The 22752-nt window shown below is 36.5% G+C and overlaps 1 protein-coding gene across 7 annotated transcripts in view; it reads left to right on the forward strand.

Annotated features, from left to right (window-relative positions):
• The first annotated feature begins 1416 nt into the window (after positions 1-1416).
• Positions 1417-22752, forward strand: part of chst11 (carbohydrate (chondroitin 4) sulfotransferase 11) — a 42101-nt gene continuing 20765 nt past the window's right edge. For 2 of the 7 annotated variants that reach the window (XR_014605783.1, XM_084111435.1), the window contains exons 1-2: positions 1467-1709; positions 19118-19151. Coding sequence is in view for 2 of the 7 variants with exons in the window: in XM_084111433.1 (XP_083967559.1) it covers positions 1592-1709 (118 nt within the window). In the remaining 5 variants the exon portion in view is untranslated. Of the gene's footprint in view, positions 1710-15641; positions 15900-19117; positions 19152-22752 lie in introns of all 7 variants that reach the window. The other 5 variants (XM_084111436.1, XM_084111437.1, XR_014605782.1 and 2 more) reach the window with 5 other exon arrangements.

Here is a 22752-nt window from a genome sequence, read left to right on the forward strand (position 1 = left end):
CTCAGAGGACACCAACACATGACCTTGTAGTTCTGGCCTAATTCCCTCTTGGGAATGGACACCTCAGACACTGCCTCTTATAAGCAGGTCCAGAATGCAAAATCACTCATGAATTTTAAACGTTTCTGCTTCACTCAGCACTGAATGCTGTGGACCTTGAATGCATAATGATATTAGCGACTGCTTATTAAGGGAGGAAATGTTGTGGCAGTTTATATCCATATAAATTAAGACTTAATTTTCAATTTGGGTTTTGCTACAAAATCTTCTGCACCCAACCAAGAAACTTAGGAAGATTAGAACATCTATGCATGCAACCATGTCATTAATAAATAATTAACATTGCATTAGGCTTTCAGTTCTTATCATTGATTAGTTTCCTCTCTAAGTCTCAAAAGTCATTTCTGTGATTGTGATTGTCTTTGTGTTGTGTCCACGCTTCAGCACAGGGGGGCATCGACTCAGCACTGTTTGCCTGAGGCTTTATAATCTAACTGTATAGCAGGTTAAAATTAAATTAGCTGCGGGGTTTCTGTATTTGGGTTTCCATTTTATTTAATGCATGTGTGTTGATTTATGGCTTTTCGTCTGGTGATATGTATTGGGCTACTTGTTTCTTCTTCTTCTGGTCTTTCCAGCTTCTGCATTATTTATGCACATACGGAAACATTTCCCACCAACCTGACCACAGTCTAGTAATGTAGATTGGGATTTTTTAGACCAGTAGTTTCCTGCTCTGATGAACTTGCTCTTGTTTATTTTTTATTTCTTGTCATTTTATGACAGTTTTATGTAGGCTATATATGTAGCTATATCTAAAAAATAAAATGTGTACATTTTAGAAGGCTATTAATAATAATAGTAGTAGCAATACAACATACAATGAATTAACAGTTACTAATAATAATATTAATAAGAATAATTATTATTATAAAACCTTAGAAGCTACCATACCTTTCATCTAAAATGCCATGTAATGATTTTAATAAACAACAACAACAAAAAAAACACACAAAAAAACACATACAAATAAATAAATAAATATGATTGCTTTGTTTGAATCAGATTTACAATAGAAATAATAAGTAGGCTATAGATACTATGAGAAATGTTACACTTTTTCACTCATTCACATATGCAATAAACACAGCATTCAGTGACAGACTTTAGTTTGAGATACAGGTCTGTGGATATAATGGTATTTAGCATACTGTACAAATGTCAAACCACTGAATACAAACCTTAAGTTTAATTGCAATTCTGCCTAAATGTATAAAGCAACACAGTGCACTTGTGACCTCTTTATTTAACTGCTGATGAATAGGCTACAAACAAGTTTCAACTTTGAAAACTCAAAAAAAGCGAGAGGAAATGTGAGAAATGGAAACAAAGATGAAAGCGTGGGCGCGCTCATTCAGAGGGGGCGGGGCTTCTCCACTGTAGTCTAGTGTGCGGAGGAAGCTAGCGCACTTCAGGGAGATCACGGAGATCTTTGAGACACGGACGCAGGCAGCGAGAGCATCAGCATCAAACACAGACCCGCTTTACGGGGCTCGGCAGCCTCCCTCCCTCCGTCCCTCCGTGCCCAGCCATGAAACAGACGTTACTGGACCTCATGAGGATGAGTAGGATCTGCCGGATGGTGCTGGCCACTTGTTTAGGATCTTTTATTCTGGTCATCTTCTATTTCCAAAGTATGTTCCAACCAGGTAGGACTTCGTGATGGTTTCATTCTAAAGGTTTTAAGATGCTCCTTTCCCCCTTTTGTAGCCCCTGACTTGGTGATTTAGTGTGGAAGAATGTCATTCATAATCAATGAGCTGTTTGAAAGAGCGCATCGATCATCAGCAGCTAGAGTCAGTGATGTAGCCTATACTGACTCACATCAAAGCGCCAGCTCTCTGTAGCCTATCAATAATGCCGTCCGCTTTTATGCATTTTAATATTTTATTTATATGAAGCGCAATGGGTAGGCTACAGCCCGGGTCCGTTGTCTAGGGTTGTGTTGTGTGGAGGGATGGTCATTGTCTCCGGTGGCCGGTACAGTAGAGTCAGTGTACTGAATCAAAGAGCTGACACACTGTACAAACATCCATACATCAATACTGACGTGCAGCTGACATACATTCACCCCTCTGTTTCTGTTCAGAACTGTTGTTTATATGACTGTGACTTGTGAAATTGAATAGAAAGTAGTGTCTATCTATCTATCTATCTATCTATCTATCTATCTATCTATCTATCTATCTATCTATCTATCTATCTGTGTCGTCAAATATGGACAAATCCAATCAGGTTTAAAAATGTATTTTAACATTTAAACCAATGGTTTATCCCTATTTAACCCAAACATGGGTTGAAACAACCCAGTATCTATCTATCTATCTATCTATCTATCTATCTATCTATCTATCTATCTATCTATCTATCTATCTGTCTGTACTTAGAAATGTATTTTAAAATTTAAACCAACGGTTTGGTTTGTCCATGTTTGACCGTCCATCCATCCATCCATCATCCATCCATCCATCCATCCATCCATCATCCATCCATCCCTTCTTTCCATCCATCCATCCATGATCCATCCATCCATCCATCCATCCATCCATCCATCCATCCATCCATCCATCCATCCATCCATCCATCCATCCATCCACTATCCACATCTACTGAAACACATACACACATCTGGAAGTTCTATTGATAGATGACGTTGGATGTATAATTGCATGTGTCTGCTATAGACTTTTCCATTGTTCTGCCCACCGGTTTGGTTCATCTTGTCCAAAGCATGTACCGTCACCTGCTTTTTTTGGAGAATTCCCATGCGCTGCGGATGGAAGATCCAGATAAAGACAATAGGACCTGTGTATGTAGTAGTGCAGTAGTCAGTAAGCGCTGTGGTCACCGGCACGGTGGAATGTCTCTGGAAACGGTGAGTCATCAGCGTCACCGGCATGTGAAGGTTCTCAGCAGTCTGCTGGAATGCCCATGTCATCATCATCTTACACAAACGGGATGCTGAAACGAGACGGAGGAACTGATGAGTTCATGCACACTCATCCAGATGTTGTCTCTAGACCGGCACATGATGTTTCAGAGAAGATCAAAAACATGTAACACTCAGCCCCTTGTGTTTTAAAGCGTCATGAGGTTTAACAGCATCCCATGGTCTGCTGGGATGTGCAGGCATTTTTTCCATGGTGGTACAAGCAGCTGTCTCTAAAAGCATCTGTGCGTCCCACATGCTTATGAACAATGTCTAATACAACAGTCTCCCTTATGCTCCGCATTGGCTTGACAGGTGTTTCAGTTTTCTCTTCCGTGTGTGTGTGTGTGTGTGTGTGTCTATGGCCGCATGCCCTTGCTCTTTTGTCCTTTCCTCCCCCCGTGTGACCTGATTTTGCACTCTAGCCTACAAACACACCCCGAGAACACACTGGCACACACACAGATACACTCACATTAGAAAGAGCCTCAAGTGGACCTGAGCAGTTGAGTGACAGGGCTGACGTCATGCTCCAGTGTGTTTGTGATGAACAGAGAATGAGGACATCTATAAGAAAAAATAGATCTTTTTAAAGGAATATTCCAGGTTCAATACAAGTTAAGCTCAATCGACAGCATTTGCGTTGTAACACAAAAATGAATCCCACCTTTTCTTAAAAACGCAAAACTAAATGGAAATAAAAACACTGCCCCTGAAACACTGTTGTCGTGAAAATAAATGTTTTATAAGAACAATAAAAGTGCTTTAGTAATATGAAGATGAGAGATGACTTAAAATTTCTTTTTGTGGTTGCCAACATTTGAACTTGGATTATGTCTTTAACATATTTCTGTGCTCAGATTTGTCAATATTCAAAAACAAAATCCAGATATTTTAATATTTCTTTCTTATCACATTCCTCCGTGTTAAAGTTGACTGTTAATGCTATCCACGTTCATTTGATAGCTCAATTGTCTCTATTTTTTATTTCTCCTGAGGAATTTTTGAAGAGACATCTGAGAAAAAGTTAGTGAAATGAAGAATAACTGAGAACTCTTGATAAGAGCAACCTCTCGAGTGTGACAGTTTTCCTCTTGGCAGGACTGGAGAGATTGAAAAGAGAGGGAATTATAGGCGTGGAAAGGAACCAAAATGAGTTGTCTTAGAAGAAAAGAGATAAGGAATGTCTGCAGGGAGTTCAACATTCCTTAAGGGTTGGTTACTCAGGACTGGGACGAGGACTCAGACCAGCAGACCAAAGAATCCCGGCTCTGAGAGGTCAGATAAGGCCGTTTCTGTGTTTGTGTGACTGACTTTCCCTGACGTACAGCAGTCTTTCTTCTTCATCTTTCGAGTCTGTTGAGGAGGCCTGGCATCTGATGTCTATGAATGATAAAGGTCACGTCAACACTGAAACAAATGACATATCAAATCTCAAATCACACTGACTGTTTGCCGTTGCGTAAGTGTTTGCCTGCCAGTTCCAGCCCATTGTTGTTGTTTTTTTCTGTGTCCATTTTTTTGGAGAGTGCATATGCAGGATATCCTGTTTGTGTGATCTTGGTGGGTCCGTTCATTGTTTTCCAAGCCATCAGCTTACACACACCCACATGCTTGTCCCAGAGAGATTTGGACACTGGTAGCTGCAGAATGAATATTTCAGAATACATTTTTATAATATTCTGTAACAATGTTACACATATGTATATATATATACCAAATTCTGTAATAATATAACTAATACATTAAATACAATTTATTTAATTAATATTATAATAATTAAATAAACATTAATATTTTAAATTAAGAATATTTTATGATATAATATTATTTCTTTATTTAATATATTCTTATAATATGTTCTATAATATTCTCCTTTTATTTAAAGGTCCCGTTCTTCGTGATCCCATGTTTCAAACTTTAGTTAGTGTGTAATGTTGCTGTTAGAGCATAAATAATATCTGTAAAATTATAAAGCTCAAAGTTCAATGCCAAGCGAGATATTTTATTTAACAGAAGTCGCCTACATCGAACGGCCCGTTTGGACTACATCCCTCTACTTCCTTCTTTAATGACGTCACTAGAACAGTTTTTTGACTAACCTCCGCCCACAGAAATGCTCCCTCAACTCTACCGAACTTGCGCACTTCTTATAACTTACTGTGTTTACTCGGCTCTTACGGTGATTTTCTGAAGTAAAACTGACGCTTCATCTTTTGTGTGATGTACAATAAACTTTATTAAACTCATCAGTATATGTTTGATCATCATTCAGACAGCATACTTGTAGGCTAGTAATAATGTATACATACAAGCAGATGACAAATACGTTATAACCGTAATTAAACTACTAAACTATACCTGTTCCATCTCTATACAGCACTCTGACTCTGTAGGCATTATTGTCCGACTCGAAATGAACACCGTTACTGAGAGTTTCTGATATTATCATCATTCCGTGAGATGAAATTGTCCTGAGAGACTGAGCGCGAGCTCGTGAAGCTCCGCCCCCAGCAGCAGCTTATTTGCATTTAAAGGGCACACACTAAAACAGCGCGTTTTTCTTAGCCCCAAAAAATGACAATTTAAACATGCTGTAAAAAATGATCTGTTGGGTTTTTTGAGCTGAAAATTCACATACACACTCTGGGGACATCAGAGACTTATTTTACATCTTGTGAAAAGGGGCATAATACGGGACCTTTAATTACAATAATATATTATTTATTTGTAATATTCAATATAATTTTTTTTTGTAATAATATAGCTGTAATAATAAATAAATTAAAATAATATTATTTTAAGAATAGGCTAATATTATAATAATTGTAATAATTAAATAATTAAAATTAATTCAGAATATTTTTTTATTATATATTGTTCTGTAATAATTGTATTTAATTACAATAATATATATATATATATATATATATATATATATATATATATATATATATATATATATATATTATTACAGAATTTATTATATTATTAAATAATATATATATATATATATATATATAAATTAATATAATATTATTATAAATTAATATATATATATAATTATAAATTAATTAAAATAATATTATAGGAGAGGCTTGTTATAGGACACTTGTACAGCTGGAGTATCAACATTGGAGAATCAGTGTTATTCAGATACAAACAAATTATCCAAATAAGCTTCAAGCTAAATTCTTTTGCCTTTGTAACGTAAATGTAGAAGTGAGATACGGTTTGATTAATGGGCCTGATTCTCTTCACATTCTCTTCACTGCACTTGTTATTATTGCGCTGAGCCTCGTGTTCGAGACAGAGATTGTGTCATTGGAGCCCACCAAAGCAATTTGGTTGATATCCATCTGCTGAAACGGATTGAATTTGTGGCTCACACTTCCTGGATTCATGTTTTTGGGCGGCATGCGAACATCTGCTGCTATCAAACCTGGCCCACACATGCCCCTGATAAGCTTGCATCATTGGAGAACTGTATAGGAATACCCTACATATCTGAAAGGCTTCCTTCTTCTTTCATTTTTGTTGATGTCGAAAACCACGCCTGCAGACAGACCGCCTCATGCTTTCTGCACATCTGTCTGCCTCTCTCTTGCCCTTTCCGCCTCTCCGATGGTTAATTGTTAAAGCCATATGTGTGAGATAAAAGGTGTGGTTTATGAGTCAGCCCATTAGGCTCATTAGGCTCAGCTTGCACCGTCTGCGGAGTGTTGTCGTGGGAGGAGCCGCGTCTTAATGATGGAAAACGGCATAAGTGTCTTTTACCAAATCTAACATCTGGATGCCAGCCACCCGCATCTGGAAGAAGCTGGAAGAATGAGCAGATCTCTGTGTATGGCTGATTATATCCTAAATCCCATAATAACTTTGCTTTTTTAGGAGCCGGTGCTTTAAATATTTTGGTAAAGTGAGTTTGTGTTGTGTGATTATGTGTTGCTCCTTTTTTGAATTTGATAATTACAGAGTTGTGGGGTCATGGTGTGTGCAGATCCCAGAAGAAGTGCTCCGAGGTTGCTCTTTTATAGCTGAGGAGAGATAAAGTTCTCGGATACGCTATATATAAGTGACTTGGTCTTGATTATTTTCCTAAAAATCCGTAGGAGAAATAAATAGACACACACAGACGAGACAATTGTTGACATACTGTAAAAGTACAGAGGTATAAAATGACTGCGTGTGCTGATATTTTTAACTTTGATTAAAAAAGTTTGGGATCTTTTGTTCAGCAGGACTTCTAGGAGAAAGAAATGAGATTTGTTTTTGTTCCAGTGGGCATAATGAAAAGTGTGTATATGTTTGTGTGTGTGAGTGTCTCATTAGGGCCTTTGTCAGCCTGCTAGCTAGCAGCAGTCATTATGCACTATAGAGTGTCAGCGTGTGCTGAATTGAGTGTGTTGTTGGCGAGAGTAGGCTATTGATAAGCATTGATCTTGCCGTATGACTTGAGCTCTAGACTGTTAATGGGAGAAGAGGGTCCTAACCACATTTGGCTATTGTTTATGCCCGTTACCATGACGACGGGAAGATTTTTCATCTGTGACAGAATGAACAATGAAACCAATGAAGGGTTAAGAATGTCTAAGAAACACACACACATGCAAAAGACACAATTAGCTGAACTTACACACCATGATTGGAACGTCTCATTGATGCTGCACACATATCAAATATCACAGCAGCGATTTCTCACAAAACGCTTCTTAGATCTTGGTTTGCTTTTGTGTTCTTTGGGTGAATCTCACAAAACTTGTTAAATACATGTCTGGGTCATATTTAACCATACATAAAAAATAAAATAAAAAAGGAAATTATGTTTTGCCAAAAGGAAAATAGTTTTAGGAGCATTTTTGTTGCATTTTCCTGACAATGAATCACCATTCCCCACCAATTCTCATTATAATGCAAAAAATCTCTTATTATCATATTATTATTATAATTTATAAATATAATTTATATTATTATTATATTATTATAATTTATTATAAATTATTGCAGAATATTATAAATAATCTAAATGGCAAAGTATATAATATAATTAGTGCTGTTAAATCAATTAATCGTGATTAATCGCATCTAACATAAAAGTTTGTAAATACTTAACTGTATATGTACATGTATGTATATATATATATATATATATATACATATATACATACACACGCACATATATTTACAAACTTTTATGTTAGATGCGATTAATCACGATTAATCGCTTTGACAGTACTAATATAATATGATATAATATATATATATTATTTATTATATTATATTTATATATATACAATATTACAATTGAAATTTATATTAAAGTATTTATTGTACAAAATTTGATTTAATAATGGGGTGATGGGGGAAGGCGGAGATTCTAAACAAGAAAATAAAGTCACATTGCAAAATATAATTTCTTTTTTTATTCCTTTTAATTTTTGGTTCTGAAATACGACCTACACTTTTCTTTGTGAAATTCAGCGCTGCAGGTACAGTTTTTTACAATCAGACTAAGCAAGTCTGGGGATTTGTTCAGAATTAATTACGTTCTTTAAAAGAGCTAAAGTGAATTATGGTTTTTAATAAGGACGACGGTTTGACTGTGCATATATGCTTTCAGGAGGGGTGTGTATTTATACAGACTTCTCCTGATTATTGTGTAAAAATGGCCGTTAATAGCCATATAAGAGTTATATATCACTATCCGCTATAGTTCTAAACAAGCATACTTGTCTTAAACACTCACATTTATATATGTGCATAAGAGGTTGATTTGTTCTAGCAATACTTGATAGCTCATTCTGCCCATTGATTAAAACATATTTATCAGTGCTGCAGGCCAAAGGAAAGAGAGAGGACCAAAGAGAACATTAGACAGAGACAAAGAAAAGAGCGAACTCGAGTGAGAAAATATGCGACGGCGGAGAAATACCACATTTCACGGGGTGTAAGCGATCACCATGGAAACAGCAGCATGTATGATGTGTGTTTTGGGGGGATGGGGTGTGAGAGTGTAAACAGGTGTTCACACGTGTGCGTGTGTGTTAGCGGTGTACATGCTTTTCTTTTGTATGTTTGTAAGCATGTGGACATGAAGGCTCACTCCCTTGAATAATAAGATGATGGGTGGATACAGTGAGAATCCATAGCTATTAATAAAAAGTTTATTTATCCAGTTTAATCCCTCTTCTGCACTGAAATAAAATGAAGCAGTGAGCAATTGCATGGGGCCTGAAGAGACACATTATAGTTGATAAGAGTGCAGAATGGATGTGAAAAAGAGAAAGCAAAACAGAAATCAAGAGCGTGTTGCGCATGCATGCACAGTGTTGGGATAGAATCATTAAAATTTGGGTGTATAAGCATACACATATAACCGGCTAACAAGATTAGGTTACTATTTAAGTAAATGTATATTTTACCACCATTTCAAATTATTTTTATTTTTTTTGCATTTGAAATGTGTCATTTCTGTACCACAAGTGTCACTAAAACAATATTGACTGTTTTCAAAAAGGTTTCCCCGAACACTCCCCTCATCTGCCATTGGTTGGACAAACTGATAGTCCCACCCCCAAACTAACGACCCATTGATTGAGCCATTTTAACATCCAAAAATGTGTCTAATTTGAAAACATCACGTTAAACAGGAAATTTCTAAGAAGTTCTTGGAGTAACAAGGAGGCACCACTATTGATTTTATACGCCAGTTCAAGTAACAAAGAAGTAATATTGAGTAATATTGAGTTTTAGATTTTAGACTAAATATTGGCCGTTACTTTGTCTTTTTTCGCTCCTATTAACAAAAATATTTGAGAACACGGTAGAAGCATTTCATTCTGAATCCTGAATGAATCAGTGTTTTTGAACAAAACAGTTAAGTGAATGGTTCAATGACTCATTCATAAAGACAGAGAAGTCTGAAATCGCATACTATATAGTAGGCGAAAAACAGTATGTGACAAAAGAAGCGTGTCCGAATTCACAGTACTCATAAAAGCAAAAAGTACCCGGATGACGTACTTCTTCCGGCGAAATTCTAAAGTGTGCATACGATGGACAGTGAAGTGACGTAACTGACGCTGGTAGGTCTCATGATAATGACAGCATGGCGAATGTAGTACGTTCAGATTAGATTCACACTCATGCTATACAGAACATACTTTTTTAGATTCAAAATAACGTTTCGTTTCGTACTTCACTTGTCCCTTGTTTCGTTCCTGAATGAATCGTTGTTGAACAAATTGGTTGAGTGACTGATTCAATGACTCACTCATAAGTAACTTGTTTCATTCCTGAATGAATCAGCGTGTTTGAACGAACCGAATTGACAGTAAGTATAATGATAACTAAAGTTTAAAGACCAAAACTATAACAGAGGAACAATATTGTTGGAATCACTTTCAGAACAATTTTTTGCAGCTGATGAACGATAAAAACATTGACAGCCAATCAGAATCGACCTGACTTTAAAGTGCTTGAGCATTTTAAAGAGGTAGACATAACTGCAGTGCATACTTATAATAAACAGAATGTGTGTGTTTGTGACACTGTTGAACGTCCTGGTATAATTTGCATCGAGTGTGACTCTTCTTGGTTTGACTAATGTCACCCCCACCCCCCGAGGCTATTTTAAGATCTCACTGTTGCATAGTCCTCTTCCAGTCTGTAATTTTGTGGTATGTGTATGTGTGTGTGTGCATTTCAGTTACTTTAAAACCATACCATTTTGCTTTGAGAAAAGGGCAGAGGAACTTTAGCAGTAACATGGATGCTATTTAGTGAACAGATCGTATTGCACGTGGAAGTGTGTGTGTGTGTGTGTTTGAGTGAATAATAGTGCTGTATAGAGCGTCTCACTCACAGCATAAGTGCAAAGCCTGGACAAAGTCTGATTATTGAGAAGTATCAATGCTGTTGCTGTTCACTTTTCTAATTCACATTTTTAGTACATTTTTAAAAGTACGCCCTTGGTCGTGACATGGAGACATCCCATAAGTGTACTTCCTTTTCATGTTCCCATGGCAACAGTTCCAGAGGCCCTTAGTGGGCTTTTTGGTAAGATGTAGCGGGTGATTTACGGGCCTGGTTTTCTGAGCATGCTCCAAATAGTAACACAAGACAAAGAGCCAAAACAGTGCGAAACACACACGCGCACTCAGACAGCATCGCACGGCAGTTCACTGCTCCATACTCAATGCTCATTCACATACATAAAGCTGATTGTTCTCTGTTTTTGTCTCATAAAAGCAGCCATTGTTTAAAATCATCTGAAAGACACAGGTTTATTTCATGGAGTGTTAAATATGAGCACTGTTCTGTTTTGTGGATCCTTTATTTGTTGTCATAGGGCTTTCACAATTATGACTTTTCCGCTGAGCATGAATTCTACTGAGGATTAATACAAATTATTGTGATTAATTATTTATTGTCTTTTTGTTCATGCCATTTAAATGTATGATATGAAATGTATAAATTCTCATAATCAAATATTTGCAAACAAATATTGCACTGGGTAGCCTATTACATTATTATTTTTTTTAAATAAACTGAAATTAAAATATTAATAAATATCAGAGTGATTCATGCCATTTACATTTATGATATGAAATGTATAAATTATCATAATCAAACATTTGCAAACAAATATTACACTGGGTACAATTACATTATTATTATTTTTTTTAATAAACTTAAATTTAAATATTAAAATATTTATAAATATTACAATATTTATACTTTCCATTCACTCTGTTGATTTTTGGAACCAAGCCAACCTAAATATGATAGTAAATGATTATTATTATTAATATAATTTCGAATATTATTTTTTAAATGAAATATTAATATTTAATATATATTATAATATATTTAATACTCATTAATATTTTCTGTCATGATTTTAGTAAAAATAACTATTATTATGATTTCTATTATTATATTTGGAATATTATTGTTTAATTATATTATTTTTATTAATGTTGTTTTAAATTTGTGTTAATAATATTTGGATTATTATTATTTAAGTGATATTATTTTCATTAATATTGTTTATTAATATTATAGTTAATAATAATAATAATGATGATGTTTAAATTATATTGTCATTTTATTAATATTAACAAACTTTTGTGACGTAGCATTTCATTAATCTTACACAGTGCCTGTAACGGCCAAATATATTTGGGAGCATTTTGGGTTCACAATGCATGTTAAAAGTGAATAGAGTCAAAAGGAGCCGCACATCTTCTGTAATGGAGTTTTGGGTAATCAAAAAAACATGCTGCTGTAGATTTCAGGCTATACGTGTTTGGAATGTAAAGTGCAGAACAAATCGCAGTTATTTCAAAAGATCACATATAGCTATATATAATTGATAACACTGTAAACAACAGTAACATTTGTCAAGGTGAGCAGAGCACCAGAGGGAGAGGAGATTCAGACTGGAAAATGCTTGAACCGCACTTGTAATTTGGAGGTTGTCTGATTTAATGAAGCTAATTAAAGGTGTAAGTGGGTGATCTAATCAAAGCGCACTCTAAACAGAAGGACTGTGGATGTGAGAGGCCCATCAGTCTGACCCAGCCCCCCGTGCTGAGCAGTAATGGTACGCTCCAGTGTAATGGACTCGACTGCATGGTCTCTGGGGTGGGATCGGTCGGTGAGCACATTATTTTGGGTTGCTCTATCGTTTCCTCTTTTCCTCATGCCACTCTCAGTCTAAAACATTCATGAGGTTCCTCGGGTCAAATCAGAACCAGTCTCGTGCAGTTAGACCGTGACTAATAGCATAAGGCCGCCCACTTAGACAGGAAGACAACATCAGACACACATGAAAAGCTTGCAGCCAACTACAATCTGCTGTTTTTAGGTGCCGTTTAGGGGCGGCTTGAAGTAAAACGAGTTGCAAACGATGACTGATCGCAGGAGAGTTGTGTGCATAAAAATGCGTGATAAAAGAATAAAAAAGGATTGCAAAACATGCTTGTGAGGATTGTTAACGTGTGCATGCTGTAGCCTCTCATTACAGTGTGGTGAAGAAGACTGTGTATTATGGCCATACATTGAGTCATGTTTTGACACTGCAGAGGGAAGAGAGCTGGTTTTAAACAGCTCAGAGGTGATGATTGAAGTCACGCTGTGGCTGAAGTGTTGTAGTGTCATTTGTCTTCTGAGCATCTGGCAGACGGCTGTTTGCTTCTCCATATCTAACCATACATTAGACCTCCACTGGTTCCTGCTGATTATAGATCTTCTGCTGCTATGAATGGAGCAGTCTCAGTTAACAGGGGGTTTAGCTTCAGATTTGGACACTGTGGGTTTGAATTTAATCAGTTTCTATTTGTTGTTTTTCTGTCCTGCAGCCTCTGTTTGCTTATCTTCTATTCTCCTTCTCCTCCTCCTCCTTCTTCTTTAAGGGTGTGTCATACAGAATTAGAGGTTTGTGGTGGAAGCGTGTTTGAGAGAGGAGAAACTCTGACCTAGCAGCTATAAATAGAGCCTGGCTTGCTTCACAAAGAGAGTTAGAATATATATTACACTATACAGTAAGTGTTCCTGCCTGAATTCAGTTTTTAATTATCTTTTGAACATGCTAATCACTTACAATGATCCAGCTCTGTCAAACGATGAATAGGAATGATGAAGCATGTTGGAAATAGCTTAGGTACACTGTAAAAATGAAAAATGTACAGTTGTTACCTTAATGTCAGCATGACCTTTGTTGTTTACAACCCATTTTGCTTCCATAATGCCACATATTTTTGAGTGAAACAAGAAAAAATTTAGGATGGGACTTGATTTTATCCATCAGGAAGTGATTGGATAGTGAAAAATGGCCATTGCAAGCTATTTGGCAAATGGTTAATCTAATTGCCAACACAATCAACTGTAAGTGACATCAGCGTTAAAAGAGAGTTGTTTCAGAGGATTATTATATTTAATTATTTTACGTAATTATAGAATTGTATTATTATTATTTAATTAATTAAATTAAATAAATAAAATTATTTTATAATTTTTTTTTTTAGTTTAAAGAGCTATATCTACTTGACCTGACCCTTACATTTTTCAGGGTGTTAGGTTGTTTCAGTCATATTAAACATAATTTTTGACTTGAATAAGTTAATTTAGATGTTACCACATTCAAAAATTTGTTAGCTTTTTTTTTGCAGTGTTATGAAAATCAGCAGCCATCTATCCACACTGAAATTCAATCCATCATGTGGGGAAGGAGTCAAAATGTATATCTCTTTAAGGACAGAACATCCTTAAATGGAGACTAAATGCTTTTTAATGCCTATGTGGACCATGCTCTTCTAACACACCACAACATTATACAGCTCAGTTAGATGCTTTTATTTTAATTGCTGAGTCTAGTTTTGAGAGATGTATTTACATTTTGAAGCTATTTTCTGAACATCCATTTAAAGTGATTTATTCCATTTCTGCCTCATTTTTAATCTGTAAAAGCCACTGAGATGGGCGGTATACATGTTAGGCAAGCAAATTTGGTGAGAGATGGATATGTTTGGAGAGAGGCATATTGATTAAAGGGTCACATTCATGCACTCCACTCTCTAAAACTTATGGTGCGTAAACACTTCAGTGAGTTTATCAGATACCTCATTTTTGCTTCAAAGAGCTTAAGTATCCATCATTTTATTTCCCAGAGTCCCTGGTATAAACAAACGTCTGCCATCTGCCAGGTTTACAGCTTGATGTCACCCGGAGTGTTGTCAGATGTGGTTAGTTGTTGTGTTTCCCAACAAAATTGTCCACAATGACCTGAAATCAAAAGTAGTTATAGAGGAGAAGTTACATCAGAATAAGAAAGAGAGAATGCAATACCAAAGTTCATGTCTCAAGTCTCAAAAATGACTTTTTTCCCCGAAACCACATGACTTTGTTTTTCTGTGGAAACCTGAGCAAACTAAGTTAATGAATCAGAATTTTAATGAAACAGTGAAGTGAATGATTCAGTAATCGAATATTAAATTTGCTGCATCTCCAAGCAATGTTTCTGAATGTTTCAGAGTTTTGGAATGAAACGGTTAAGTGATTGATTCAATATTTGGATATTAGATTTGCCGCATTTCCAAGCAAAACACAGCAAAAGTTGGTAGTATTTAGTTTCTGAAGTTTTTGAAGGAATCTGTTAAGCTAATGATTCAATGATTCACTCATAAAGACAGCCACGTGTTTCTTTTCTGAATGATTCAGTGTTTTTGAAGCAAATGATTCAGTGATTCACTTGTAGAGAGTCTACAATCATGCTTTTAAGTCAATGAAAAACTTCTCCTCTGCCGTAGATTTCACATCTTTAGGCACCATATTTACATGTGATTCTATTATCATATTTAGATGTGTGTTTGGGTGAACTACTGTATAACCTGCCCTAACTCTTCAAAGCTTTGTGTGAGAAGCGCAAGTCTTTGATCACTATACAGAATGCAAGATAAAATGAAGCTTCTGAGCTCTTGCAGTTGAAATGACAACGACTGTAGACAAGTGTCTGTTTCCTATTCTCCAAACTCCAGGATGTCTTTGTTCCTATGGGAATGCTTTGGCTTTAGTTGGGATGTGAACAATGACTACAGGCCGCATTTCAACTATCTTTTTCTTTTTTTCCCCCTCTCTCTCTTCTCTTTAGCTGACACAAGCACTTCCTTCCGTCTTCGAGACTAGCTAATTACCCACATGGGCACACAGAGCGGTGCTTAGCGTTGGCCTGGAAACGCTCTTGACAACCTACCGATGACTTTAAGCTTTATTGCATCATCAATGATGTCAGAAAGTATAATCAATGTTAACCTCAGGATCTATACGAGACTCCCGTGGACATTACACAGCAAAGTCAAGAGGGAAAGATTTCAAATGTGGGAAGTCATATCGTAGTCTTTCTTGAAAGGTGAGAGGTTCGGCTGATTGGATCGATAATAATTGCATATGCAGAACACAAAAGGTCACCTATGTTGTCTTATTGTTATTTTATGAGGTCAGTGTGTTTGGAAACCTCTCGTCATTATATGTGTGTGTGGTCTGTGACTGTGAGGGAATGCACTGTATTGTTTGACTGTCTCTTGTGTTTTGTTTTGATGGATGGAGCCTTTGAGTGGCAGATGGCTCTCCAGCCTGCAGACGTGTTATCACACACCAGGGGGTCCACACACACACACACAAACACAACAACACAACTCATTAGACCACCAACATGTCCACTTCTTTAACTGAGGGGAGGGTTTTCCCCTTTTCATTTACTATATATGGCGCTTTCCACAAGCAGGGTACAAAATAAAGCTTAAGAAGTCTTAAAAATGATTTTTTGTGTGTATTTTTTGTGCCACTGGCATCACCAATGACTGTTTACTTATTTTTTTTATAGGGAACAAATTACACACTACAGCTTTAACATTCAAAAAATGTTTGTTTGTTCACCTCATAAATATTTTATGAGCTGTGTTAGTTTCTCTTTCAGTGCTGTTGTACCTTTCAAAATGTACCTTTTTCTGTGGGATTTCATTATTTTCAAGAAATAAACCTAAATATAAACATGAAATAAATAAAAACATCAAAATGGGTCGCAAATTTAGCCTATGCTAAACTCACTGGGGATATGTAATTTGGGATAAAATAAAATATTAAAATGAAATAAAAATATTCAACAAATTAAATAAAATGATAAAATATTAATATTCAAATACATTTAATATTTATTTATATAATAATTTTTGTGTGTAAAGTATTAAACATTTAAATGTATTAAAAATATGTAAAAAAAAAAATGAGAAGGTATTTTCTAAGTGTATTTAATAATAGTTTATTTTGTATTTACTAAGTAAATTTACTATGCATTAAATTTGACACACACACACAAAAAAAATCTCTAAACAACTTGGGATTTGATATCTTCAAAAATATTGAAACGCTAATTTGCACATGCCATATTAAAGGGATAGTTCACCCAAAAATTTAAATTCTCTCATTACTTTCCCGACTTTCGTTCATCTTCGGAACACAAATGAAGATGTGAAATAATAAAATCTGAGCCAGTTCTTCATTCTCCATTGACAGCTAAGCAACTATCACTTTGACACTTTAAAAAGGTCATAAAGAGATCATAAAACTAATCCATATGAATCGGGAGGTTTAGCCCAAGAGACACAACACATGATTGCTTTATGATGAACAGATTAGGCTTTTATTCACATATAAACATCAGCGAACATAAACAGAAGCTCAACCGAACCTGCTTGACGTGAGCAAGCCTTATTGGTTCTTACAGAAGCTCAAACGTGCTGCGAAACACGATAATGAAGTTTTAAAATCACTTTATGAACTGTTTGAAGTGTCAAAGTGATAGTTGCGCAGCTGTTTATGGAGGGACATAAATCGCTCAGATTTTAGTAAAAATATCTTAATTTGCATTTCGAAGGTGAACGAAACGACATGAGGGTGAGTAAATGATGACAGAAATGACATTTTTGGGTGAACTGTCCCTTTAATGACAGTGCATGTATAGTATAATAAGGAATCAGTGTGTTTGTGTTGCTGATGCTGATTCAGCTCAGATGGTCAAGATCTGGATCTGGGCAGCCAAACTCAGTCATTAGCCATCAATTTGTCTGATTATGATCTGCTTCTTACTATCATTGCCATCTTGTTTGTCTGTAAGAGAGTATTTGATTGAGTATCTTCCATCAGAGTTTGCTGAGTTCAACTTTAAATCTGATAGCATCTTGACAGTGAGTTAGGGCCGAATTTAAGTCTGAATTACTGCATGTGTTCGTGTTTTTGAATAATCTTTGAATCTATGTTTTGTGTGTTTTGCGTAACGCTGTTGTTTTTGGCCTAGAGTTGCAGGACAGATGACACCTGCAATGCAGATCGAAACAGCAGAGGAAAATATTAGCAGCAAATATATGAATACGAGAGTGCTTTCGGTGACATCCGTATCCCGTTGTTTGTGAGTTTGAAGGACGTGAAGCCATTTTTCTCTGCCTGTCTTCAAGGTGACACGTTTGTCAGCTGGTTTCTGATGTAATGTGATCTGAGGGACAATATGGACGGATGGAGACGCAGAGAGAAGAACGAGACGAATGAATAATGACAGCCTGGGTCGGCCAAAGAGAAAGCGTGTGTACATTCATTTTGCACAAGGACAGTGGTACAAAGATGAAGAGGGACAGAACAGGAAATAAAAGGATGCAGATTCATCCTGATTGTCACAAGGAAGAGTTTGGATAATGAATTCAGCTCTGTGTGTGTGTGTGTGTGTGTATCCACATTCAGTATGCAATTAGAGTGCTGTGTCGGCATCACGACGCCAGGATGCTGACACGCTCATAAAAAGCCCCACAAACAACTCAAATACACACACAGCAGAGGTCCGGTGAAGTATGATGCAGTTAGTAGTCATATTCACGACTCTGGGTCGGCTTTTGCCAAAGTTGTGGGAAACAAATATCCCCTCAAGGACAGTAAAACTTGTAATCACCTACAATGGAAGACAAGCAAACAGTCCCCATGAGGAAAACGCCTAAATAAACAGACTAAATAATGAGGTTTTCTGTGAAGGTTAGGGGATAAAAACATCATTAGCTCAGTATAAAACCAATAGAAATCAATGGAAAGTCCCCACTATGACAGAAAATAACAAACATGGGCTATTAGACTCTAATCTCCCAGCTTTATAGCTCTGATTCAACGTTCTTGACCTACAGTCCTGGTTCCAGACACAGAGATGACCACTTTTACAGCATTCACCCACACACCAACTCACACACCCCTCTGATGAAATATAGTAGGAGAACATGACATGAACAACACATCTTAACTTGTCTGACTAAGTGTATAGCCAGACATATGGACTCTTTATTTTGTGGTTTCTGACTTAATCAGTCATCTGAGGTGAAGGAAACACTTTGAATTTATATATAGACACCTTAAAGGGCTAGTTCACCCAAAATGAACATTCACCCTCATGTTTTTCCAGACCTGTATGACTTTCTTTCTTCTGTGGAACACAAAAGTGTCTTTTTTTTTTTTTTTTTTTTTGTCCAATGAAAGTCAATTATTGTTTTGGACTTTCATCATATGTTTCAAAATATGTTCTTTTGTGTTTCGCAGAAGGAAAGACATACACATTTGGAACGACATTAGGGTAAGTAAATGAGAATTTAATTTTTTGGGTGAACTGTCCCTTTAAGAACAACTCTTACACAACACACACACACACACACAACATTTGTCTAGTAATTGTTAGCACTTTTCACATCTGTAAAAGTGGATTAGGCTGAACCTATCTGACAAAAGACCTCAATGCAACACACACGCACACACTCGAGCTCGTTCATTAAGTCATATGTGAATGGGAAAGATCATCCTGTGGTTGTCTGGGTGCAGTGAGTCAGAATATTTCCCACACACACTTCTGACTACTTCAGTAATGTGTTTTAAGTTGTTTGATTAGATTAAGAAAATATAAAATAGAACATTTCATTGCTGAACTTTCTGCAATGCTAATATATTCTTCATTTTCTGCTGTCTTTGAAAGACTCTCATTGCCATCGTAGTAATTGTTATTGGAAAAATAACAAAATTATAATTAGAGAATTAAATGCTTGAGTGAAAGAGAAATGAGAAAATGGCAGCAAAGTTAATCAGAGAAAGTGGACAATCTGCCCAGATGTCCGTGTCTGGTGGGAAGCAAACACACACTTCCTCTCAGTCCATGTAAACACACACACACACACACACACACACACACACATCAGTGCTTATCACTCATTGATTAATGAAGTCACCCAAATACATTATAAATACTGAACTCTTAGTGGAAAGCTAATTCAAACCATAATGAGATTGAAGCCTTGTCTCTTTACACAAGAAAAAAATTATGAATAAACTGGACTCTTACAAAAAAGCAATGTACCATGAGGGTATCAGATGGTAAAAACATGTTACTTTGATATATATATATATATATATATATATATATATATATATAAATATAGTATTTAAATGATACTCCAAGGTACTTTAAAGGAGATCATGAAAAAAAAAAAAAGCATTTCCAATGGACATGTCCAAAAAACATGGCATTTCCATAGACCTAAAAAAAACTAAAAAACATGGCACTTTCATAGGCCCCCAAAAAAACCATGTTATTTCCATGGGACAAGTCCAAAAAACATGGCATTTCCATTGGACATGTCCAAAAAATGGCATTTCCACGGGACGAGTAAAAAAAGGCAATGCCATGGGACATGTCTAAGAAAAACAAGGTATTTCCATGGTACATGCCCAAAAACAGCAACAACATGGCATTTCCATGGGACAAGTAAAAAAACCAAAAAAAAAACCATTTCCCATCAGATATGTTCAAAAACATGGCATTTCCATGGGACATGTCAAAAAACTTGGTATTTCCATGGGAAATGCCCCACCCACTAAAACATGCCATTTCCATAAATAAAAAAAACATGGCTTCTCACCTACCACAATAATGCAATGTGTTTCAATAATTTTCATGTGCTTTTATTAATTAATCAGCATATCCATGTTAATTAAATGTCACTTTCAATTGATTGAGAGACCTAGTATTTTTGTTTTCTTTTACTAATGGGAAATGGTTCAAAATGAAATAAAAATCTGGCTGTGTTTTTGTGTGTTGGCGGGGATCTGATGGCCTGCATTTGTCCAAATGGAGCCCTGTCATCTTTATTGACTAAAAACATCTTTTTTATTACTGAATGTGATCTTATGAGTGAGTGCATTTTAGTTGTAGTCTGACTTATGGCTTTGTGTGCTCAGAGCGGTGATAAGGGAACTGATTTGTTTTAGAGTATGTTACGGGTAGATAGAAACAGATTAATCCTCCGGTATACCATAATCCTCGGCTGATGGATGGCTGCAGATATGCGACCATGTGATCATGGCTCGGAGGAAACCATCCTGCTGGGAATGAGCAGCGCAAGGTCATGTGTACAGCTGGGCTAGTTGATAATCCAAAGTTTTTATATGCAGCTATTTCTCTGTTTCAGGATCTATATATTAGTGCTGTTCATTGGCTGTAAACTGTGTTTAGGAGGCTAAAGCATTCCTGCTTTGCTCATTCAGTTTTCTGATTTCCCTTAGGACTAAACAAGATCTCTGTGCCTCAGGTTCTTTAATTTCCCGGCTCTCCGGAATAAAACATTGCCATTAGATCCTCATCCATCAGCTGTGAGACATTTCATCAATGTACAGCCTCAGATCTTCACAGTTTAATATTCATAAAGCTGGCCACTACATGGTTTGTCTCAAACAATGGCTAACTGTATGATGAAGCGGGTGAGCTGAAGGTCACGCAGCGGAGCGGAGCGGTGCAGGTGGAGCGGGGGGGAGCGGGGGGTGCAGGTGGAGCGGGGGGGGGGGGGCAGGTGCTGTGCCACCGTCAGTGGTGTTGTCAGCATATGGCAAATTACAGCAGGTGTGTGTCCAATGGACCACCAATTTAATAACAGCAAGATCCACATGGACGCAGGTGGGATAATTTTAGGGGATGTTCAGGCAGAGCGAACCCATATTCAACCCCAAACACACACACACTTTGTTTGCAGATCATTGTTTCTGGTTGTAATGAGTTAGCAGGCAAGATAAGTTCAGCATTTGAGGTCAGTGAGGTTTATTTTTTAAGAAATTAATACTTTTATTTTTTAGCAACGATGCATTAAATTGATCAGAGGTAACAGTGAAGATTTATAATGTTACAATTTATTTATTAAACAATCCTGGAAAAAAAAGTGTATCAGGGATTCCACAAAGCTATTAATCTGTTTTCAACACTGACAGTGATAAGAAATGTTTCTTGAGCAGCAAATCAGCGTAATGATTTCTGAAGGATCATGTGACACTGAAGACTGGGACTAATGATGCTGAAAATTCAGCTTTGCATCACAGGAATAAATTACATTTTAAAGTAAATTGAAATAAAAAATTGTACTTTCCTTTGTTAAAGTTTTTGGCCTGTCCCTAAAACAACCCTTTTGACGTGAAGTATCATATATGACAGAATAAAAAGTGAAAAAAAGTCTGTTTTTGGCTTCATAACCTGGAATCTGCACACTTTTTTCACGCTAAAAAGAGAAAATCAACTAAAATATTGAATAAAGACAGACATAGAGCAGGATGTGAAGAACCTGAATGATGGGTCTTTGAATTCTGCGGGCTAGTATTCCATGTGGGTATATTTATAACTATAAATGCACGATTATAAAAAAGGATTAGTTCCTCAGATGAGTGAGTGATAAACTGGCGTGCAGATGCGAGGGATCTGAACATTTCTAAAAGACCAATTAAATCACATCTCTCGCTATCTCTCGTGCGCTAATGACGACCCCTCAGGTTGTCGACCCTGCTGGTCCAAACCGTCTGTTTCTAGTCCAATAGCCTCTCTATTCCTCATTAACACATCGTCCTCTGTCACTCTGCTTTTCCTTTCATCCTTTCATTCCCAGCGGTCTCGGTTTCATTCGGATCCCTTACCTCGAGCTGGACCGAACAGTCAGACATCAGACGCTCTGAGAACGCTGTGTTCACTTACAGCCATTAACACACTTTTAAACAAAGTTCTCTTTGTGCGAAAACACATTTAACTCTTAACATAACACAAATACATGTTACAAGTCAAGATAACGTTACATGAGTGCGAATAAACGAGCGAATGAAGCACTGCTACAGCAGCGTGGCACAGAGACTGCTTTCATAGGGCACCATTTCAG

Source organism: Abramis brama (genome assembly GCF_963993115.1).
Source record: "Abramis brama genome assembly, chromosome: 4".
NCBI lineage: Eukaryota > Metazoa > Chordata > Actinopteri > Cypriniformes > Leuciscidae > Abramis > Abramis brama.